At 36.8% G+C, this 23,601-nt stretch overlaps 1 protein-coding gene across 2 annotated transcripts; it reads right to left on the bottom strand.

The window, feature by feature from the left end:
• Window positions 1-600: 600 nt before the first annotated feature.
• Pgant5 (polypeptide N-acetylgalactosaminyltransferase 5) lies at window positions 601-23,435 on the bottom strand. Of its 2 annotated transcripts, none has more exons than XM_017240174.3 (10): window positions 22,763-23,435; window positions 6,802-7,506; window positions 6,393-6,739; window positions 6,161-6,327; window positions 5,783-6,101; window positions 5,548-5,725; window positions 3,946-4,126; window positions 2,841-2,980; window positions 2,551-2,784; window positions 601-2,491 (listed from the first exon to the last, which is right to left on the bottom strand). In XM_017240174.3, exons 2-10 carry the CDS (start codon window positions 6,985-6,987, stop codon window positions 2,345-2,347), a joined length of 1,899 nt encoding a protein of 632 aa, XP_017095663.1. In that variant the 5' UTR covers window positions 6,988-7,506; window positions 22,763-23,435; the 3' UTR covers window positions 601-2,344. The 2 variants fall into 2 exon arrangements, with proteins under 2 accessions (XP_017095663.1, XP_017095662.1); XM_017240173.3 differs by lacking the exon at window positions 3,946-4,126 and adding an exon at window positions 5,108-5,288 and having other exon boundaries at window positions 22,763-23,431.
• Window positions 23,436-23,601: the final 166 nt, after the last annotated feature.

Below are 23,601 nucleotides of genomic sequence, written 5' to 3'. Positions count from 1 at the left end.
CCAGACATGCCGGTCCCTTTTTTTGTCAATAGGTGCGGAAAACATGGGCCGACAGTTTTTAATAATTTCTTAACTTTTGTAAGTTCGGAGACAATATTTTCATACTGGACACATTCCACAAAATACTGGGCGCAATTTCCCAGCATTGTGCGTCGCAGGGAGAAAGCTCCATATATCCATTTTATTCTATGGGGCTTCCATTTGATAGAAGCGGGAACCACTATCTGTTAGTTCGGTGGTTATATTTTCAAACTTGAAATCAAAAACAAGTCTTTCCAAATAGTTAAATAGATGTACATTATTTCTCATTATTAGGAGGGTTTATTTCAAAAAGGGAGAATGGAATCCATCCATTCCATTCCATTCTGGAATTTTCATCCTCCATCTAGTAGACACGAGCCACATCCAGCTACTTTCTCAGTTCGGTAGCTATATTTACGTACAGAGTTAGTTTATTATGTCCTTACTTAGTATATACCAAATAATACTGGGATATAATTTAGGTTCCTGGGAAAAGAACCACCTAACTGCCAATCTGTAGGTCTTCCACCCTATAGGGGTTTGTTCCGCTCTAAACTCCTCCAAGTAAAAACGAAACACTTTAATTTTTCATCTTTTTTATTTATAAAATTTAAAAAGTCTCTAAACAAACAAAAATCTTTAAATTAAAAATAAAATATGTTGGCGTACATTTAGTTTTGAGTAATCTTCCTGTTGTTATCCTTTCGATTTGTGGTTTGATAGTTATTTTAATTGAGAAAATAAGAACTATATTTAGATAAGCATATAAATCAACAATTTAAAATAGATAGGCAGCTAAAAAGAATCATTTTTAGGATACAAAAGGACTTTTTGTTTTTTGGAAAAGTGGTCTTGACCTGTCTGCCTGTGTTTGTTGTTTGATTGGATTTCTCATGTTTTCTGCTATTTTAAAGTTTAATTAAAAATTGCACCGTCACCAGTTAAAAATAGTTGCTATTTTTTTTTTCATTCATATGTATATATTGTTTCTCTATAACTATGGGTTCACTTTTGTCATCGTTTTTAAAATAAATTTAGCTAAAAAGTTTTACTTGGCTTGTTCTCCTGTGTCTCATGAGAGTTCGTTTTTCGGGGGATTTCCGTTTTTTTTTTAGTCAGGTTAAGCTTCAGTGTTTTTTGATTGAAATACTTTCTGAAATATTTACACAATAGCTGAAAAAGGTGTTTCGGTTTTCCATTTTGAGCAATATTTTAGTCGAGAGCTATTGATGTTATGCAAAACTTGGACTAAATCTAAATTTAATTTAGAACTTAATATTAAACCTAGAACTAAATGCAGTTTATAGTACAGTTTTGCTTGCTTTGCATAATATATGTTGTATATCATATACTTTATAAATATTTTATTTAAAGGTATGTATATTTTTAATAGCTACATTAATTTTATATACACATCTTCTTGGTTTTTTTAGTTATCTTCATCTGATTATGGTTATAAATATTTTTACACTGTATTTATGATATGCGTGCATTTATTTTTTTCAGAGATTTTATTCATTTCCCCTTGGTATGATTATGGTCTAGAAGCATTTCCTTGTGTACTTTTTTTCTTTTGTGATATGAGGAGCACATCAATTTGGTAGAAATATTGCCTAATTTTGGAGGGGTGCACGAATCGAACAACCCATAAAGTGGCTTAATGTATAAAAATAATAAAAATACGAGCATCACAAGACATCGCTCGTCTCAGATCTAGGAATGTTGTGTGCTGGGATTGCAGGGAATAATTTGAATCTGCCATTCCGATATGGGATTTGTAGTTATAATATTATGTTCTGCTATGACACAATTCTGCTAGGCAATTGCTTGGCCTGCCGTTGCTAGGGTTCTTCAAATCATATTCTGCGGAGCACAAATGTCAGTTAAATGCCAATTTATTGGTACTTGGTCGAAGCTAATGTAAATATATATACTTTACAATTAAACACACGCCTATATAAATTGTAAATCTGACCGTCTATATAAACACATTATACATGCATATCATGTACACACGATACAATATCTAAATTTTAGTTTAGTTCTGGCTCTCACGCACTCACACATACGCGCATCAAAAGTTGGGAAGACATTCTACTGCCGCGGGAAATCTTCGGCAGCAAACACATACATGCACACCGAAAAAATAGACATACATATATGATTTATCGAGAGAACTTATATCCGAACGAACTTAGGGCTAAGTAACTGTCAAAATCAAGCGCCAGATAATATTGAACATAAAATGGAAGTTCTCAGTATAGTTAGTAGGATCCGTTTAGTTTTAGTTGTAGTTGTTGTTGGGAGTCCCGCTTGGGGGGAGCTAGTGAGCCTGCCACTTGAACTTGGACTCCATCAGCCACTGCTGGCCCTTGCCGTAGCTGCAGGGTCGCAACAACGGCGTGTTGGCATCATCCCGCGTGGCACGTTGCAAGCACTGACCCGTGTTCGTATGACGAATCCATTTCTCCTTTAAAACAATGATTTTTAAAAAGGTTTTTTATAAAAATGTAAGTTATTTTCACTAACCTCCGCATCGTAGACCCATTCCTGATTGCCGCCCATATTGTGGCAACGCACCATGTTGACGGGGCCGTTGGAGCTGGAGGCGTCTAGGCACAGATCATCGGACATGATCTGCTGTCGCTTGGTGTAGGCAAACACCTGGTTGCCGCCCAGGCCATGGCAATAGCTAATGCCGACCTTTTCGTTGTACTTTCGGCCCATTGTGTCCAGACAGGTTTCTGTCTCGGCATTGCGGATCTATAACAGAAGTTTTGGATCAGTAGATATCTTTATAGATCATCTATATAGCTTACCTCTCCCAGGTAATAGTAGTCCAGAGGCATCAAGCTCTCGGGATAAACATTCTCCAAATACCAACGGAAGCTCTTGCACTTGAGTCGATCGCGAAGAGCCTTACGATCACTAACATCGCCAGCCGAAGCTTTGCGAGCTCCTAAAAGTGGGCCACAAATGGGGGGATAAACAAAGAGTATATATTACTAACGATATTTCTTTATAGAATATCTATAACATATAGGTTAGTGTATGTGTTGTTAGATCTAGGCAGATGTTTGTGTTAGAAAGGCAAGTTAGAAACGCATAACTACAAATATTAAAATCATGCCATACCACAACATTTACAAGCAGTTAGTATAATGAGGTTTACAAATAAAGAAGCAACATAAATCTTACATAAAAGATTCCACAAGTTAGTTACAAAACATAAATATTATCATCTATTAAACATAAAACCATTCCCAATAACATGTTGGATTTAGTAACCCTGTCGCATTGCATATATATTTCTATAGGATTGTGAGTAATGGGTCGGCTAAGAGGGACAAAGACATAAGGCATCTGGTGTGAATTTATTCCTTTGGGGTAGAAACGAGGCCAAATCGAGGAATGGGGACAAATCGCACAGCTAAAAGGCTAAAACAAGGGAATAATCAAGAACCAATAAAACAAAAACATTTCGCAAATCAAATACAAAAAAGGTGAAGAAACAATAATGTTGTGTATATTTTAGGTGGTTTGGTTGGATTCCGGTTGATTGATCGGTGGATAGCTATTATAATATTGGTTTTTGGTTTTCGGTCACGGCCATGCCACAAATCATAAATATCAATATAAATATAAATATTTATATGTGTATATAAACATTGCATAATGCTGGACGTGCTGCTTGCTCGAGATAGTAAATATTTCTTTTTTTTTGGTTTTTTTTTTTTTTGTAGGTAATGTATACAGATTATACCGAATATAGAACAAAACACTATTTAAGAGACAGACAATGGAAATTAGAGAGAAAGTAGAGAAAGAACGTGAGAATGAGAGAGAAAGTGAAGGAAGCATTCTGTGGTTTTTTATATTTTTTGGTTTTCGTGTTTTTGGTTTTTTTTTTTTTTAATTGTTAACCTGGATAAAAACTGTAGTAGAACTCTTTCCAGTCGTCCAGCCAAACCTCGACCAGACGGGCATTATTGTGATTGACAATCTCCGTGGTGCCGCCGGGGAAGGTGTACGGCGTAGACTTGCGAAAGACGTGACCCACACGGGAGCAGGGCGCGATCTCGAGCACGCCGCCACACATCCAAACCTGGATTCAAGGCGGTTCATATTTTAGGGTTTTATGTTCGGGATAGTAGTTATTATAAAAAAAAAAAGTGTTACAAAAAGATATATACTATGTAAGTATGTTTTATATAGAAAGCAGTTGGTATAAGACTAAATAGAAGAAGGGGCAGCTTGTAGCGGAATCCTAGTAGCTCTAGAACCCTAGACAAGAAAGGATTTCAAGGGCAACAATAAGGAATAAAAATATAAGCTGCAAGTTCTGGTTTTTGTAGAGTATTTTTTAAAACCCTACCCCTCAAGGCAACCGTTTAAAACAAATTAGAAAAAAACAAATATTAGTTACAACTTAGTGAAAAATAAACTTAAATATTATAAATTAATTACCAATTTAGCGAATACTTAACGCATAATTAATAAGCAACAAATGTTTTGCAAGTTATGTTTAGCTTAGGGTTTCAACTCGTCATTAAGGGGTTAAGAGGACACGATAATACCTATATAGGTTCAACAATTGATGATCGGACATGGAAGAGAGCATGAGCATGAGCATGAGAAGAATTCAAGAAACATTGAGAAGAATTTCGATTTAGGAAAATTATAAAATGGAAAAAACACTAAAAATTATGCCAGTGCGGTTATTTAAAAAAAAAAGAAGGAAAGTTGATGGGTTCTGCCATCGGCAGCTCTCGAAGTTTAGGGATAGCTAGTTATAGTTAATAGTTTAGCTATTGGATTAGTTTTATGCTCAAAAAACACATGTCAGCTTAATGTTGTTTGGGTGTGTTAGTGTTTTAGTTAAAAACCGAATCGGAATTCATTGTTTTTGTTGGTCTGTTAGCGAATTAAAGCCAATTACAAATATAGATAACGAGTAATTCTTAAAGTTAGAAGTTAGATGCACGCAATATAAAATCGACTAGTGGTTGGAATGTTGTTATTTGACTGTTTTTGGAATTGTTTTTTGGTGGTTGAGTTGTTGTTGAGTTGATGTTGTTTTGCGAACCTGTACTCATCGAATAATAGAAATCACGCCACTCGTCCAGCCATACCTCGGCCACTCGCGCCGCATTATGCAGCACTATCTTGGCCACGCCGCCCGGGAAGGTGTACGGCGACTTGTCACGGAACACGTGACCCACGTGGGAGCAGGGTATTATTTCTAAAATGCCTCCGCACTGCCATATCTGCGGGTTATCATTGATGGTTTGATTGGGTTTGTTGTAATGTTTTTAGTGTTTTTTTTTTTTTTGGTGATTAAGAAACAAATTTTTCATTTTTTGTTTAAAAATTCGACTAAAAATAAGGTACTTAATAGAAATTAAATTTTAAGCAAATTCTGAATTTAATTCGCGGCTTGGCTTGCAGCTGAAGGAACGAAAAAAATTGAAACGAAAACGAGAAAGCAAGAAGAACTATGGAATATAATCGCTGGCATTGTCTTACACGGAAGGACATCTCGAGATTCTCGCCGCCCCAAATGTCCATGCCCTCGTCATAGGAACCGATCTCGTAGAAGTAGTCCTTGTCGATGGAGAACAGGCCGCCGGCCATGGTGGGAGTGCGCAAGGGTGCCGTTCTGTCATTGTTCCTGCGGGCCATTTCCCGGGACGGCACTCGGTACCTGGAGAAACACACGACTTTATAAATATTTCTAAATCTTTTAAAGATGTCTCTTTACCATCTGAAGTTGAGCTTCCAGTTAAAGCCACCCCAGGTGGAGTCTGATGCTGTGATGTACTCGAATGTCTCATCCGAGATCACATCAATTATGGGACAAACAACCGTGCGACGATTTTGGACGATTCGCGCCAAAAGCGGCTCCAGCCAGCCCTCGGTGCACTCGCAATGGGCATCCAGGAAGGTGATCACCTCGCCGCTAACATGCTCCGCTCCCAGCAGACGTGCCCGGATCAGGCCAGAGCGTTTCTCGGTGCGCAGCACAAAGGTTTTCACCGGCAGCTTGGCCACATACTCCTCCAGCTTTTTGCCCAGGAAGTCTGCCAAAGAAGCATTTTAATATTGGGCATCTTGGTGGCTTTAAGAGAGCCTAACTTACCCCTTTCACTGGCATCATCCACCAGGATAATCTCCTTGAGGAGAGCCCTTGGTGAACGGTTGATTACACTCCACACGGTTCGCAGGAGCGTCGTCCAGGCTTCGTTATGGAAAACTATCACAATTGAGGTGGTGGGCAGCTTCGAGGGATAGTGCTTGCGGCGGCAACTAAATGGGGTTTTTGGGATTAAATGGAAACCAGTTTTGTGAAAAAGTGAAGGTTGGTGTCTCACCCTTCATGCCGCACATCGGTCAGTGAGCGATTCAATGAGATCATGTCACTGGCCAGCAGATTAAACTGGTTCTCCTTGAACTTGTCCTTCATGATATCCTTCATGTCGGCTGGTATCTTTACCGGCTTGCCCATCTCGCCGGGCTTGCCCTTCGCCTCCTGGACGGTGGGCGCCAGGAACCATTTTTTCAGCACCATGCTGGGATAGGTCATGGATATGCCGCCGGGGGCAAAGCCCTGGCCCATAATGAGAGCACCGCCCGCATCGCCATCCAGGGATTTCTCCGTGTTGATTTCATTGTCGTCCACCAACTGGTTGTCATCCACCAGACGCTCAGCATCAGGAAGCTGGAAAGACATTGAGATTAGGGTTACTGATCTGATCTGAAGAGGATCTGTTCTGATCTTACCTCCACATCATACTCTCCGGATCGCTTGCAGCGCCATCCATCCTTGCCAATGCAGTCCGAGTAGCGGGCTATGAGGACGAAATCGAAGATGACCCAGACCAGCGAGGTGATCAGGACGATCCGGCAGGTGTTGGAGCGCATGCGTCCCCGCATTTTTCGGGTGAAACTGGTGAAGGTCATGGTCATGGATTGTGTGGTTTCTGTTAACTGTTTGTTGGGTTCCAAGTTCCGGTTCCGGTGATTATTTTGGCCGCTTAGTGGATTGTTTTGTTTTTTTTTGAAGGTGGAACTACTATTTTGATTTAGTTTAGGTTAGTCCTTTATCATGTTAGTCCTTTGTCCTTTATCTGGAGATATGTGGATGTGTGTGTGTGTGGGTGTTGCCTAATGTTAGTTATGTTTCTGTTGTTATTGTTGTTGCTAATCGTTCGTTATCAGACTTTTATCGCTCCCTCAAGCGTGAAATGTTATTCATGTTTTTTTTTTAGTTATTAACTAATTTTTTTAGTTGGCACATATGGGAGCTCTACTCGTCTCGCTCTCTCTACTGTCTGTCCTTTTTGCACTCTCTCTCATGCTAGCCTTGAGTTTCGACCTTGGTTACTTGTGGGGTTACTTCCTCAGTTGCATCCTCCAGTTGCAGGTTAGTGGCGGAAAACTCATTCCCGAGTCACCAGATCCCAGACCTTCTCTTGGGTTATTCAACTGAAAAGAAAATAAAAATCCACACAAAGTATGATTAATCGTATCGAGATAATGGATAGCGGTAACGGGGGCAAAAAAAAATGAAAGTTATGATTTCATATTGCCACGACCGGTTATTACTATTATTCACCTACATATATAATCAAATAATGGTCTGTTTGCCGATAAATAGATGATTGTGCTTAATTTATTTTTGTTTTCGTTGCTTTTTGATTTGTTGGCTAATTTTGGGGCCAATTAATTTTGCAAAAAAAAACAAGGTAATTGATTAACGAGTGTGATACATTATATAGATAATTAATATCTTCTAAAAGTATTATCTCACTGTCTTTTATTACATTTTATCAGCCTATTTATCAAAGCTTATAAATCAAATAATAATATTGACATAATAGTTCAGATACAAGCTCTGGATACTTCTTGGTAATTGACGTTTGTTGACACGATGATATCATATCATATCATTGACGTGGGTAGTTATGATGTCTTTATATATCTTAAGGAAATAAGATAAGAAATGGTTTTTAAATTCAGAAAGAAATACTTCCATTTTACAAGAGAATATCTTTCCAACTAAGCTATAAATAGCATAAAGACTTAGGTCTTGAACCCTGCCATTACTCCAAGAATACCTGACTTCAGGATATCCATGTGCCTTTGAAAAAATATTCCCCTTTTTTTTTGTAATGAATAACATAGACAAACATTTAAGATGCAAATCGTAAACCCTGGAATGCCACACACATCTGCATCAATAAATCGAATCAAAGCTTAACTTTCAATACCCTTTTTCCGGCTTACAGCTTTTGTTTTTCCACCGAACTCCCACCGCAAAATCTCATGCGCTTGCACATCGAAAATGCCAAAGGCAAGCAGAAGAGTGAAGTGGCAGCGTTTTTTCTCGCTTTTGAAATGCCGTTTTGGCCAAAATTCCATTGACAAAGGTCATAGTCGCAGGCAGGCAGCCTTAGCTCCAGCGGCTAAAGCCAAAACGCCAAAACAAGCCAAGAGCTGTCAGTCGAGTGGGAGAGAGACAGCTGGCAAATAAGAAGAAAAAAGAGCAACAACTCTTAACGGTATTTTTACGGGGCTTTTCTTGGCTTAAATACTCTACCTATAGGGGCTATAGGGAATTTTAAGGAAATATATATCAAAAGGAAGGAAACATTTTATAAAAAGTGGGAAGTAAATTATAAAGAAGAGAAATAGTGGAAAATAAATGCAAATATTTTATTAAAAAAAAGAGAAAAAATATTTTATTAAAAATAGGGAAATAATATAATATGATATTTATAAAAAGAAATGTAACTACAACAAAAAGGCCAATATTTTATAAAAAAGGACAACAAGGACATATTTTATAAAAAAGGAACGATATTTTAAAAAGGGGAAATATTGAAAAAAAAAACTAAAATAGGAAAAATTTAATATGTGAAGATAATTTTTAAACAATTGTAACTCTAATATATATTTTTATTGAATTCTGAAAAGTAGCCAAAGCTATGTATAGTCTTTTTAAAGAATAGTTTTCTTTATGACAAATAGACATTAATATACAATATAGTATAATATGGTATACTATAGTATGGTATCGTATAGTATGGTATGTTTAGTAACATAATAGCACTGTTTAGTATAGATATCAAATATTAGATATTAGTATATCATAAGTCATTGATCTTTAAGTCTTTGATCTATAACCATACCATGATTAAACCAATCCATACTTTAATAAATCCTTAAACCTTTTAAAGACAATACCCCCTTAAACTACTCCTATTTTAAAACTCTTATTTAGGGTATCCAAAGTTTATGTTCCAGATGCTGCCTGTTGTTTTTTGCATCCCCCCTTTTTTGAGCACATAACGTGCATTTGAATCATTCATAAGGCATGCGACGTCAACGTCGTCGAGAGCCAAACTAGACAAGACTACGGGTCTGGGTCTGGGAGTCGGAGCAGCGGAGTTGGCTTCAAAAAAACCCGTTTCCCACCATCGTCGACATCACGCACACCAGCACTAGCAAGATTGGCAAGGCTGCCTGGGGGGCAAGGGTGGATGGGTGGCTGGGTGGCTGGAAGCACTCTGTTAAAATATGCAGTTGCATGTGCAAGACCCCAAAGAGGCCAGCCTCCAGTGGCGCTCGCTGGAGAGCCCTTTAAGCCACGCCAAGCCATCAATAATACATTTAATAACAAGGAAATGTCATCAAAATGAATTAAACTTTTTGAAAAATAATTAATTTTGCAAAAAAGAGTGACTCGAAAAGGGTAAAATGAATAAACATAATTGATAAAAAATGAAAGATAAACCTGATACTGTGAATGAATTTAAAAAAGTGATTAATAATTCAGGGTATATTTTGAGATCTGATCTGAAAAGTGACTCATTGCTTTTCAATATTTAATGAATGGAGAACCCTCTCCATTAGTTTCGGTAGATTACAAGCCTTATTTTAAAATAATATTTAATATTAGTTTAAGGTCTCTGTTTCACGGTTCTGGAGGTCCCATTCATTGGCATTCATACTCCACTCCTCTATAGACAATTCAATTACAATTATGTCAAATGAATACATTTACAATTCGTGTGTGTTCTGCTTGAAAAGCATAATTGGCGTCTGGTATTATGTTGAAATGCAATTATCCACACATTTATATATATATACAGAGTCAGATTGTGGGATCAGAGCAGCGGAATGGGTTTGAAAACGGGGCCAGGCCAAAGAGGAGCCCCCATGACGAAGATGATGGCAGTCACGCTTTGTAAACTGCTAATTGACAGGTAATCAGTTTACTTGCTGAAAACAGCAACGAAAGTAAACAGCACACACACACATTGTATACTATACAGATTTTCAAAACAATTACCTCAAGCGGAAAAATAAAAGTGAAATTCCCATAAGAATTAATACACTTGAGCTTAATCATTACTTATCAATTGATTCTCATTATTATCTGATGGCAATTCTTATTAAATTTATGATGGCACTTGATTATAATTCAATTCAAAGCAATTGAAACTATGAGAGGCTACTCCAGGGGGCAGGAATACAGTGAAGCCAAGCAAAGTAAAGAAAAAGCAAAGCAAAGTCTAGTTTTAAACATTGTATCTTTAAATTGTATCTAAAATTGTATCATATTGCTAATTACGATAGTTTTTATTAGGAAAACTACTAAAATATGAAGGAAAATGAATTAAAATAGTAAAGAAAGCAAAGCAAAGTTAAGGAAAAGAAATGCCTTAAAAAGTCTACCTAAAAGTCTAAAAAGTATGCCTAGTCTACCCTTAAAAATGGTACTTTTTGTATTATTATATCAATATTTTTTAAGTCTAGTTTTAAAAATTGTATCCTAAAATGGTATCTAAAAATGTATCTTATTTTAGTTTTTATTAGAAAGCAACTAAAATAGGAAGGAAAGCAAAGCAAAGCAATATCAATGCGTAGAAAAAGCAAAGCAAAGTAATGCATTTTTTAACTCATTTTATTTGGAAATGAAAAGCAAAGGGTACCCCTAAAAAAAAAGTATATTTTTGATTAAGTAATGCTAATATTTTAGTTTTTATAAGAAAAATTACTAAAATAGTAAGGAAACCAAAGCAAAGCAGAGCAAAAGCAAAGCATAGAAAAAGCAAAGCAAACGTCTACCTTTAAAAAATAATATATTTTGGTCATAGGCTATACTGTTTTGTAGTTTCTCCTAATTTCTCTAAAATTTAATCTCTTTTTTCAATTTACAAAGTATCACTGTTCATCTACACTGCCCCACAATAGTTAACTGCCAGACTCACAGGCACTGGCACTGCGACGACAGCAATTGATGATTTATGTATGACATTCGACTTCAATTGCCGGCTGGCGGCTTCTCTGAACTTGAGCACTGATTTCCCTCTCTATCGTTCAGCCTCTACCTTACTCTTTCTATCATTATAGCCATCTCTTAGTATTTTGTTGATAAGGATTGAGTTTGTTTCTCGGGATTCTTTAAGTTTAGCTTTTGCTTTGCTGCATTGCGTCGTCAGCTGCTTGTCTTATTTTAATTTTTTTTTCTAGGATATCCCTCTGAGGATTTTAATTAAAATAGAGCCCGCGCAGAGCGCAGAGCAGCGGGTAGTGGAATTCGCAGCACGTAACATCGAAAAACTGTCAAACTGCCATAAATTGAAATATTCCCGCCCCTGTACCTCATTTTCTGGCCCTTTTGGCTTCTAGTATCTTGGCCCGGGCCACAGAGCGGAAGCAAACAATTTTTTTTTCAAGAGCCAGAAAGGGCGGATAGGGCAGGGCCCTAAAAAAGCTTTTCAAGCTCCGGGTGTTTATTGCTACTGATAAGGCGTGGGGGTTGGCTCAAAGGGGCGTGGCCGGACAGCCATCTGTGTACAGTAGTTGCTCGGTTATTTTCACAAAACTTTTGCTTCCAGGCTGGCTGCTTCTCTAATTTGGCCGAAAAACTTTTCACTTGTCGGGGTTTAAGCTTATAATCAAATTACAAGTTTTCCTTCAACATATTTTTAAAATTGTTATAAATATTTACTGGAGATGTTTGGGATTAGTAATATTCATTAAAAAGTTAAAGGCAGTAGGGATTGAAGGATACCCTTCTTACAACAAACGTTCTTATAAGAATATCGGCTATGAAAATAAAAAATTCATTAGAACCATAATTTACACCAAGAAAAGAACTCACCAAATGCTATCGGAAACAAAAAAAAATATTGAATATGCCCATATGGAATCGTTTTAGGAAATACTTTATATTATGAAACTACCAATCTTATGGATCTGACTCAGTACTTATATGGTACAACAGTTTATTTTTTAGAAAACCATTCTCCTGATAAGAAACTTAAGTTTCACAAGAAAGCAAGTTTCTAAGAATAAAAATATAGAACTACTTTAAGAATTTATATATATTTTTATATATTTATGGAGGCCACCTTATCGTCTTACAGATCTCAAAATTAAAACCCATGTCACACGACTCATAGCTTTTATTTTCAAAAAACCTAATCTTTTTATAAAAAATTTCCATAAAAAGAAAGAAGTATAAGAAATACTATATATTATAGTATACATATTTATAAATTATATACTACACAATACATTTAATTTATGGAACCTATCTGTATTATAGATCTGAAACCCAATAACCGTGTAGTACTAATAGTTTTTGTTCAAGAAACCATTCTCCTTATAAGAAGACCCCTCCTCCCTATAAGAATATTTCTTTCAAAAATACTATATATTTATATACTTTATGATATATCTTTGGAATCACCTTTCTTATAGATCTGAAAATCCATATCCGTGTAGTACTAATACATACTTTTTGTTTAAGAAACCATTCTCCTTATAAGAAAAGCCCTCCCTATAAGAATATTTCTTTCAACAATACTATAATATGATATATCTATGGAACCACCTTTCTTATACATCTTAAACTTAGTACCCATATAGTACTTATAGTTTTTATTTTTCAAGAATGTCATCCTCCTTTTAAAAATACCCCTCCTTAGAAGAAACTTTCTTCTTAGAATATCGAACCTCTATAAGAAATACTATATATTTACATACTATATGATATGATTATGGAACCATTATTCAGATAGATTTTTAACTTATAGTACACATAAGTCAAACTTGTACCTTTTTTCAAGAAAACCCCTCTATAAGAAATATCTATCTATAACTTCCAATACGACATATTTAGAAAACAACGCAACTTTTTAATCTGAAACTCGTTACCCATTTAGTACTAATATTTAGTAATCACTGTACATTGGCATGAAAGCGTGTTTCAGTTGCACTTTGCCCGAAAAACACTTAGCACGCTTGTTGAGTGTCGTGGCGTTCGCGCACTTAAAAAAGCGCACAGCAATTAATTTGATGAAAATCTGTGTCAGCTTTTACTGAAGAACTTCTCAAACAGGCACGAGCCGGAAACGATGCCGAGCAAGAGATACTAGATAGTGTAGCTAGCTTTTCTTGTTTCCAAATAAAAACCAAACTGATTGAAAATGTTTAAAGAACGATGTTGAAAAGTATCTTTTTTGTAGAGCACTTGAGGAGAAATCTGGGCAAGCAATTGTGAGTAATTTATTAATGAATCGGTGGCCTGGGGGTGCCTGTTGTTGGCGAAGGTCGTGTCCCAACTGTGTCATAAAGCAATAAATTAATATACAAGCAGCTAGAGGGAAACGTTTACAAAATGAAATTGTAACACAAAATGCAATTAAGTGAAAAAAAAACAAACAAACAAAACAGTGAGAGGAAAACAAAACGCGAAATGTGAAAACAATTTGGAAAACGCTGGCAATTAAATGCAATTAATAAAATTGTACAATTAAGAGACCAGATTGTGGTCAGGGGGGCTTGAATCTCTCCACATGTTTTGGGGTTCACAGGGGACTAATCAATCATGTTCTCAAATAAAAATCTGAAAAAATGTTGAGGTAATTGAGGCATAATTTAATACAATTTATAATCTCCAAACTTTATTCGCTAACATATGACATCCCCAGACATTATTTTGGTAGAAACCCAGAACAGGTTCCTCCCATAAATCCATCGCAGCCTGCTCTTCAAATTATAAATCACTCGACATTCGGGCCTGAACTGAGAGAATATTTTGTATAATTAAGTACACTCGTTTGGCGCTTACTTTGCCCACAAAATAAAAATACAAAATTTCACCATAAATTTCCAAGAGTATAGGCGGTAATTCTGGTTGTTGTATGTAGGTGTCTGGGGGCCCTGCACTGGGGCTCGATCTGTGGCCAACTGCCAAGAACTTTGTTTTGGAGTTACTACAGTGGCGGTACTGAGATGCGAATGCCGCGTAATTTATATTGCACACAAATAAAATTTATACCAATACCAGTAATCCAATTTATACAATACCAGTACCAGCACCAGTCCAGACCCGGCGAGTGATACAAATTAGCGCTATAAATACGCTCCAAAAAAAGAGACACACTCTCGAATACATATACATATGTATGTACATTCCACAAATCCATAGTCGGACAGACAGATCTGGATTCGGATTTGGAGTCATAAAAACAAATGCGATGCCAAGTCCGTCCGGGCAGGTTAATGAACCAAGTCCCCGGAGTCGCCGGCTATGGTGGCTTCTACGATGACGATGACGATGACAGCCACCTCACAATTTCAGCTAATAAAATGCTAATTTTCTCCACTCTCGAGCTGTGTTTTTGACTTAATACAGTGGTCGTTGGCTAAGGTGTTAATTTTTATAGTTTGTTTTGAGATTTTATATTCATTTAATGATCGGTATTGTTGATTTAAGGTTCATTTTGTTTATTTTAGAGTTCATTTTAATCAATTCATTCTTTGAAGTTTAAACTTCATTGATTTTAAGATGAGATGAAACTTTCTTCATATACAGATTCATTTTATTATATACAATTTAAGGTTTCATTTTAATCACTTCATTCTTTAAAGTTTTAACTAATATTACTAAAATATTTTTTAAATTCTTTAAATTTATTTAAAGAATTATTTTGTTTATTTAAACTTTGCTAAAAGTTGTTTCGTTTAAAGTCTCTTTATGTTCATTTTAATATTCAATCAATATTCATTCGTTTGGAACATTATTCATTGGAAGATTCATTTCGTTTATTTGAAACTATGTTCATTTCAGCATTTTATTTATGATTCATTTATGATTTATTTTATTTATTTAAAAATTTATTTATTTGGTTCTTTATTTTCATATCAGGGATTATTTTATTCATTAAAAATGTATTTGGTTCATTCATTATTACTTTTTTTTAACAAAAATCTTGATAGATGCTGGCCTTCTATAGGATCTCCAAACATTTTTTTAATAATTTAAAAACTAAACTCTATTTATCTATAATTATATATGAAAATTTTGTAATGCAAAGTTCAACCATTAGAATCTCTACTGTAATATCAAGTGCTGATAAAACTTCAATCACCTTTGGGAAAGAAACATAAGAGACTTGCAATAAAAAAAAGTCCCCAAAGAGCCCCAAAAAAAGGGTACTACCAAGGGAGAGACTAAAAACAGGTTTAAACACACTCATACAGTTAGTTAGTAACTAAGCTGAAAGCAGCTGCTTAAATAATAATAACTTCTTCAACCAAAGTCAATAATGAATTTTAAATTTTAAATTAACCCAGTTTTTAGATGCTAACCAGACAAAGACCATATTAATTATTAATTTTATTAAAAAAAGAGCATTAGTTACTAAGAGTCAGGTGGCATATCAATCACGTTACATAGACAAAGCCATAAAAATTGCTTTGAAGATGAGATTTTCCGGTCGAGGAAAGCCCAAATAAATGATTTCAAATTAAATAGGAATTTTCAGGGAAAAACCAGCAACAAAGACAGAGGGAAACCTGTCGCCAAATGAAGAGAAATCTGTTGAAATGCCAAAATTGACAACTGAATAATGTATCTGGATATGGGAGGTAGGTGGGTTGTCATCATCATCATCATTATTATTGTCATTTCCATCCATCAACTATTCCAGGCTGAAAAAGCGGCTTATGCGCTAATTTTGTTCCTCTTCTTCTCTGTGGTTTTTGGCCAAGAACCACATTGATGGCCAAAAACGAAAAAAAAAAGATTGTTCATGACACGCATTTTAATTAAAAGTAAATAGTACCAGGCATTTCTCTAACAGGGAAGAAAGTGCAAAAGGGAAGACTAGATGGATTCTACAAAGTTAAATGTAGCAGAAGAGGATGAGGATAAGAGAGCGGGACTGGGGAGACTTGGGACTGGGTCGCTTAGAAAGCAAAAATATGCTAAGCGGGCGAGGGTCTGCATAGCAATTGCTCATTTACTCCACTTGGCTTGAATTCTTTTTCTGTTTCTGTGTGGGCCTCTTTTTTATATCTTTACCAACTTTTTTTTATATATTTTTTTCTACTATAGTACTTTCCTGCAATTTGTAAAACTTTCCACGAAAAAAAACAGGAGCCTTTCTGCATAAAAAAAGGAAGACAACTAAGTGGAACAAAACGAATGAGGTTTGACATTTGGCACAATGGTAATTCTATTTGGACCACCTTTTAGACGGGGGCTGGGTAGTGGGTGACCCTCTCTAGGGATCCCCTCCAGTTCAGTTTCTGACCCGCATCATTAATTTGTGTGTTTTTTTGTTCGCTTTGTTCGGCTCTAATTATGGCCGGCAGCTTCGTTTATGCGATTAAGCCAATTATGCCTCACAAAAAGGTCAACTAAATTAAATGGGAATATACATATAATTACAAAATATTTGGCAGTATTTGGCTTTCTTTTCGACTGGTAATTGGCTATTCATGAGGTAGTTTAGTAAATAATTCAAGTAATATTGCAAACAAAATGGGTATGAAGGGGGGATTTTAATGAAATTTATTAAAAATATAATAAATCCTTTATAGTTTATAGTTTTTCCTTCATAATTTCCTCAAAACTGACCCCCACTCAGGCCCTAATATAAGCTTATCACAATTACCCATCCGCATGAACGCCCTCGGGAGTAACAGATGCTTCGGAAGGGGTCTCTGGACGTGATTGGACTGCCTTTGCGGTTTTTTTTTTTTTCGCCCATCAGCACTCCCATTCTTCCTTGGCACATACACGACATTACACACACTACCCACACCTTACACACACCCCATACCATACAAGCCAATCTCTCTTTGTGCCATTAAAATGTTATTTCCTTATTATTGCCTCCGACTTGATCGTTTTCCTTACGGCCACCAGAAGGCGGTGGACTTACCCACCGCCATGTCCCACTTTTATCTCCGTCTCCAGTTACAGAGATGAGGCCTCCCCTCTCCCCACCCAGAATGGGGGACAATTGTCATCTCCCACATTGTAGTGCCTCGGTGGACGGTGGCTTCGCCTCCATCTTCGCATCTGATGCGTGTCCATGACAATGGAGCACAAATTTCTATGCCACACATTTGCGTATATTAATGTATTTATTTTATTTTCTGTGTCTGTGGGGGAGCTTACACAACCGCGTGGTCTTTAAGCTGGCGCCGTCGGCAGAAACTATAGAATGCAAATTGTTTCCCCCCCCATCACATAATATTGAGTCATCATCGCCCACTTTTGGTGATAATTATGAGCGGTATTTCATACAAGTGATAAGGTTTTAGGGAAGTGATAAGATATTATAACATAACAGATATTAGACTGAGAGAACTGATAAAGTTGGTATTATTTATTAACTAATTGATTAGGAAACTAATGTTTTATAGGCTTTTTTATTTGCTATCCTAATATAACTTATATTATGAGTCATTTTTTGTTCTTATTTAATCATATAACTATTATATTATATCCCTTTATAATATACTGATGGATCTAATAAAACTGCTCACATTTTGTGGGTTTTTTCAAACTAATTATATAATATTCTTTTCTTCCAATACTATCCCAACATAACTGATATTATTGGCCTTATTTTGGTACTATTTCATTATAAAATAGGTATCTTATAACTCTTTTTATATACTATCCTAATATTTCCTTCCAATTAATGATATTCTGTACCTATTTAGTTAAGAACTATTATATTATATCCTAGATAAAGGAACTTTATTTTATTTCTTTATAAAATATTATATCTATTATATCTTTCTTTTATTACTTTATTTCTCTTTGTGTATATAATTATTAAATTATATCTCTTTTCAATACCTTCCTAACAAAACTAACAAAATAAGATATATTTTGTTTCTTTTTAATCACAAATCTATTATAATATGCCTCTTTCTATATAATATCCTAATAAAATGAGTAGTATTACATATATTTTGTACCTATTTCTTTATGAAACTTTTACATTATATCCTTATTTTTATACTTTCTCTCAAAACCAATATTATTAGTCATGCATACCTTACAACAAAAAACAATTAAATTATAAATCTTTTTACAGACCACCCCCACAAAACTACCACAATTATTCACATTTTGTACCTTTTTAATCACAAATCCACTCCATTACCTTAATCCCAGTTAGTTAAGATCTAATTATATCGTTTGACAGACACCACTATGTACTCTCCCCACTTCATCATCCGATTGTTACGACTGACAGATTATTTCTTATGCAAATGACATTGAGATAGAGATCCCCCCCTCAACAAATTGATTGGCAACCACCCAGTAGTAGTAGTGTAGTACGAGTATGTGGCAAGTGCCATTGGACTAATTAAAAGGCTGGCGTAACTTTAACCAGTTGACATGGCAATTAACTAGATTGCCAGCTGAAATCGAATTTCAGGCGACTTCTTGCACTCGAAACACGTGAGTTGTCTAGCAAACCCAATAATAACCATAATTGTAGAGTGCGAAATAGTGTTTGGCAAATGTTATTTCAATGTTGAATACCTCCGCTATCGTAGACTCCATATATATAGTTACTCTCCAGGGCCCATGTGCCGCCTCAGATAACAGGAACATTCTTTGCGGCTACTTTTCATGCACTAATAGTTGATCAAAATTTATGGGAGCCCTCCCTGTGTCGGAGGGGGTATAGCCATGGACCGCCCTACGTTTGGCGGTGCATCGCATTCGCCACAGCCCAGCACCAACCTTGGTAAATATGCTGTGCTGGCCTGGTGCTGGCCTGATGGTGCTGCGTTGGCTCTGGGACCTTTGTTGGTTCTGCCAGCCATTGTTTTTGGAGGTACCCATCGTGTTGCCAACTTGGCTGTATTCTGGGTGCTTCTGGATGGGTTTCAGAGCTACTATTTTGAGTGGGAGTTTCCAAGGAGAGTGTTTTAGAGACCGAAAAGAATAACTGAATTATTAGAACCCTTCTTTATTAATATGTTTTGTATATAAATATATTATTTAATGTACTACTTTAATCATATATATATGATTCATATGATATGATCATATATCATATGATTTTCAACTATATTGATTCTTTGTGTTAATTTTTTGGGTCTTAAGTTACTTTATTCAGAACCAATTTTGTAAAATTGTATTTACATTTGTATTTATTGTTTATATTATACTATTTTTTGTAACATTTTATTGAAAATTATTAAAATATCAAATATTATTTTAAATTGTCATATATACCCTATATCATCTTGATAGTATCTTTTAAAGGTTTTTTATAAAAAATTTTTGTTTTTAAGTTACTTTATAAGGAATAATAACTGATTTTTCAGAACTCTTTATTAGAAACCTATTATTTTTATTTCTCTATCAATTTATTCCTCACATTGTAATGTATTCCCTCAATTATTATGATGTATTATATACCCTATATGATTCTTAAAGGGAAGATGGCTATATTTAAGAACAAAGTTGAATTGCAATGGGTTTAAGGTCAGATTTTCTTAGATTATACCATACATAATACTAACTAAATTAATATATTTCTATATTAAATCTTAATATTTCATAGACTTCCCTAGTCTAGTTAGCCACCACCTTGACTAGATCTTCCAATTAGTCAACCATATTAAAATTAAGCATTACTGACACCACCGACCGTGCTGCTTCGCTGGCTGACTGACTTGCTCCACTATGTTTCAGTTTTGGTTTCTGGGGGGGTTGGGCACTGGATTTGGGGTTTGGGGGCTAGGGCAGTCTTTGTCAAGCTCGACCCTGGGGGCATGGCTCATAAATTTCCCGCTGCTATTGCAATATGAAATATATGCAACGTAATTGAATAGCGCTGGTGGTAGAGCTCTAGATATAGGTGTAGGTGTAGGTGTAGCTCGTCCGTGCCTGTGCTCGTCGACTGTTAATTTTTAATTTTTGCTCATAAATAATCAAGACATTTTCATTAGCAGCAGTTTGAAAAGAAATTCGAAGGAGAGTGAGAAAAAGTGCCAACTCATGGCAGAAATAAGACAAAAATTGTAAAGAAATGGGAAAATATTTGAATGGAAATGCAGGGGGGAAGGGTATAAGTTATTGTATTCCAAGTACAATGGAAGCCAAAAAATCTCTTGTTATGTTTTAAGCATTAAAATATTTATGTATGTGAATAGTCTTATTTTTTATTTTTTAAATAATTTTAAAAAGAAAGTCATGAAAGAAATCCTTTTTTTTAAAACCACTTTTCAAGACCTTCTTTCAAGAAAATACTCTTTAAAATTTTTCTGAGCAGCCCAAAGAAAAGAATTTCTTGGAGGCCACCTCCTCCTCCACCTCCAGCTTGGAAATATTTCCAGCCTGATTGTGCGCCAAAAATAGAAATAAAAGTGCTACATTAGCGGAATGGGCTTTTCTGTTTCTGTTTCTAGTTTTTTTTTCCTCTTTTTTTCTGTTTTTTTTTTTAATCTAGGCTAACATGGGAAACTAGAAGCGGGTGTTAAATGCCGCGTAATCATTTTCGGAAGCTCATAAAAGCGCAACTAAAAAAAAAAGTGAGTTATGTGAGGGAGCGAGGCAGTGGGCCATGTTGGGGGTGTCAACTGGAGTGCGAAAGCTGTGCAAATATACGTAGTAAGCTACGTCAGCCTCCACCAAGCTGGGTGCCTCCACCTCCATGTTGCTGCCAGAGTGGTAGTGACATTCGAAGAGAAAAACAAAAAAAAAAAACAAAAGAAATAAGGCCAATGATGCTTGTAATTGTAGCTCCAGTTGGCAGCCAACTTTTGTTGGTTTTGCAACTGCTGGTTTTGTTTTTTTTCCATACAACTTCATCTGTTTTTAGCCAACTGCAGTTTCAAGGCTGAAACTCCAAGCCCACACAAGCAAACAAGTCTTAAAAACTCATTAACGCTTCATGGAAGCCCTTGCCACTGCCCCTCATCCGATGCTGCACTCAATCAACTCCAAAGAGGGTGGATGCCCCGGGAGATGAGTTGTCTTCATTTCGCCAGTGAGTGGCAGTGACCATAAAGGATGACAACACAACCAGGCCATCTCATCTAGAGAGACTCTAATAAACTCCAACTTTTAACCTAAAAATGGTTATATCTTGAGTTCTCTATAACATCTCTGATAGACGACCCAAATATATATTTTCTATAAATAACACGTCCGTCTCATCACAGACATTCCATCACACAAGACTCTACTCTCAAAAGTCGATCATGAACAGGAAACTGTGTTTAAGACCACAAACATTTTGTCATCTCATCTGGTGGTGGTGATGTGGTGATGCGGCCAGCTTTATCACCACTTCTTGTGCCACAAAGATCCAACAAAAAGCACATGACAGTGCTATAAAAAGTGCCCGGCCTCATCCTAGACAATTACGATAGAGTAAGACCCGGTTTACTACCAGGGGGGGGGGGAGGGGAAATCTACAGCAGCATCGCAGTTGCCGCAGCTATAACTGTAGTTGCAGGTGTCTAGAGTGGTGTGTAGTGTAGTGTACCTGTATGTAGTTTTTAGTGTATATTGCTCCGGGGAATTTACGGAGCGTTGATGGCTTTCTCCTCAAAGACTCACCTTGAATAGCACATGGCGGGAAGCCAGAAGAGGGGACCACAGGGAGATGATCTCTTGGCCATTAAAAGTAGCCACTGGTCGGCAGAAAAATAAAAAGAAGTTTTCGTTTATTAGTGGCATGGGCCAGTTAATAGCTTCATTTGCACACAACAGACTGGCCGAGGTCATGAGGGTAGGATCGCTGCTCTTCAGCTGGAACGGCAGCCAGAAATCTATCAAGGAAGTCTTCCTAAAATACCTGGTACTTAAACCACAACCCAGCTAGATAAGCTCTCCAACAAATGACGAATATTTCGGGGCCTCGGAGCTCATCCAAAATCAGTAATCAGTAAAAATTTTGTAGGCACATTACTTTCCGGCAAGTACGTTCCCACAATCAGTACTTTTGTCTGATTTTTCGCCCGAACTGAGCGAAAGTCACGACCCGACTAAGTAGCTGATCATTACAGTGCGCTGCCCAAGTACGTGGTCGGTTGTCATTAGCCCTGGGCATTAATTGCGACCTTAATGCATTTGGTTCCACGGTGCGACAACTATGGAAGATGATAAAAAAATACAAAAAAAAAATAAAAAAAGAGGAGGAAATGCATTTGCAATGCCGGATAGCAAACAAGAAATGAAGAAAAAAAGAGCCACTGCAATTGCCAGTCTACGAAAAGCAGAAGATTTCACGGATTTAACGCGAACCGGTTTAATTGGCTCGACCTCCAATCAGAATCAAGTTCACGAACGCATCGCATCGCCTGTAAAAGCATTATATCTTTCGGAGCTCCAATAGGAAGCAAAAAAAAAAAAGGAGAAAACTTAAAACTATCAACTGTGGAAGCTTACCCTCTGTGGAAGCTGCGTGATTTCCGCTGTTGGATGAAGAGATGTTCCAGTGGACCGGTGGAGAGCGGCAGGATTAAAACGAGTGTGTGTATGTGGCGAATTAAGGTGACCAACAAAACATCCACATCCACATCCACTCGCACTTACACTCACACGGCCGCCACGCACACCCACCCACCACGGAGATGGAGAGCCGGAGAGCTCGGGGTGTTACTCGAAAATTGAACACGTTTGCCGCTATTCCGGCGTATTGGCTTTCCGTAACGCCCCCGAAATGTGAGCGACCCGGTTTATTTACACGTCTCGTACGGCCGATTTACTTATAGTACTTATTATGGACCGCGCCTGCTGCTGCACTTTCCACTACTACTACTACTACTGTTACTCCTCCTCTCCAGAGTGCGTGTGCTGGTGTGTGTGTGTGTGTGTCAGGTGCACACGTATGCATCTACATCCGTGTATGTGTGTGGCTTTGATTTTTTCCCGGCGCGGTTCGCAATTAATTGGACAATTTGCACCCCGTACCGCTGGCTCACACTGCACGAGCACTGTATTCCTTCTTTTTTATTAACAAGTAACCAGTAATTCATGCGCGACGCGACGTTCCCTCGGCGAAAAACAACAACAGTGTTGACTATTGTATTTAGGTGGCTTAAAAATAACGATAACGATACAAAAAAAGTATAGTGTTGACTAACGGATTTAGATGGGGAACTTTTGAAGCAACGGTCTCACTAATTGAGAGGAAGCACTAGATTGCAGTGCTGGAAAACGACTGGTCTGTTAACACTTCATGTTATTAACAGTTACTGTTAGGCTCCTATTTTGGGTTCTGTCCC

Source organism: Drosophila bipectinata, chromosome 2L (assembly GCF_030179905.1).
Source record: "Drosophila bipectinata strain 14024-0381.07 chromosome 2L, DbipHiC1v2, whole genome shotgun sequence".
In the NCBI taxonomy this organism is placed as follows: Eukaryota; Metazoa; Arthropoda; class Insecta; order Diptera; family Drosophilidae; genus Drosophila; species Drosophila bipectinata.
The sequence above is the reverse complement of the archived record's forward strand: the minus strand, read 5'-3'. Positions and strand labels throughout refer to the sequence as shown.